This window comes from Trypanosoma grayi (genome assembly GCF_000691245.1).
Source record: "Trypanosoma grayi strain ANR4 Tgr_2552_V1, whole genome shotgun sequence".
Lineage (NCBI taxonomy): Eukaryota > Euglenozoa > Kinetoplastea > Trypanosomatida > Trypanosomatidae > Trypanosoma > Trypanosoma grayi.
Genome location: NW_008828170.1, coordinates 1 through 530, shown reverse-complemented (window position 1 = coordinate 530; position 530 = coordinate 1). Strand labels below are relative to the sequence as shown.

Here is a 530-nt window from a genome sequence, read left to right as displayed (position 1 = left end):
TGATCATCTGAGAGACCATTCTTATCGGGCTCCCCGTACTCCATCGACGGCGTCACAGCGGGGAACAGCTCAGGCACTGCGGGGTCCAGCACGCGGGCCATCGACCACACAGAAATATACGTCGCTCCGTAGTTCACAGCACACTCAGCAGAGCTCACGTTATTCTGGTCACCGCACCGCTTGCCGTCCTTGAAGGGTCCGTAAAGCATATCAGCCACAGTGATGGCAACATTCTTGTAGAAGAAATCAACCAATAATTCAGCACTCATTCGCACTATCTGAGACACTACAGTTTGCATTACCAGTGTAGTAGCGAAGTTCCTCAGCGCCAGCGGGGTCCAATTCGCCTTTTCCTCCACAGCAGCGTGGAACAGCTGCACCGTCTCAGATGTCGTGCTCTCGTCTGCCCAGTGCGGCAGGCTCGTCGCGAACACAAGGCGCTCAGCAGCAGCACTCCCATTGAACGCAGCAACAAACTCATCGTAGAATAAGGAGACCTCCGTGAACAGCACAAGCACACGCACACCGCT

General features: G+C 54.9%; 1 protein-coding gene across 1 annotated transcript; it reads right to left on the bottom strand.

The window, feature by feature from the left end:
* On the bottom strand, positions 1-530 carry DQ04_25521000 (putative receptor-type adenylate cyclase; the record flags this gene model as incomplete). The annotated part of the gene is made up of 1 exon (XM_009318285.1): positions 1-530. A coding segment is annotated over one exon (530 nt), but the record flags the coding sequence as incomplete, so codon positions are not given.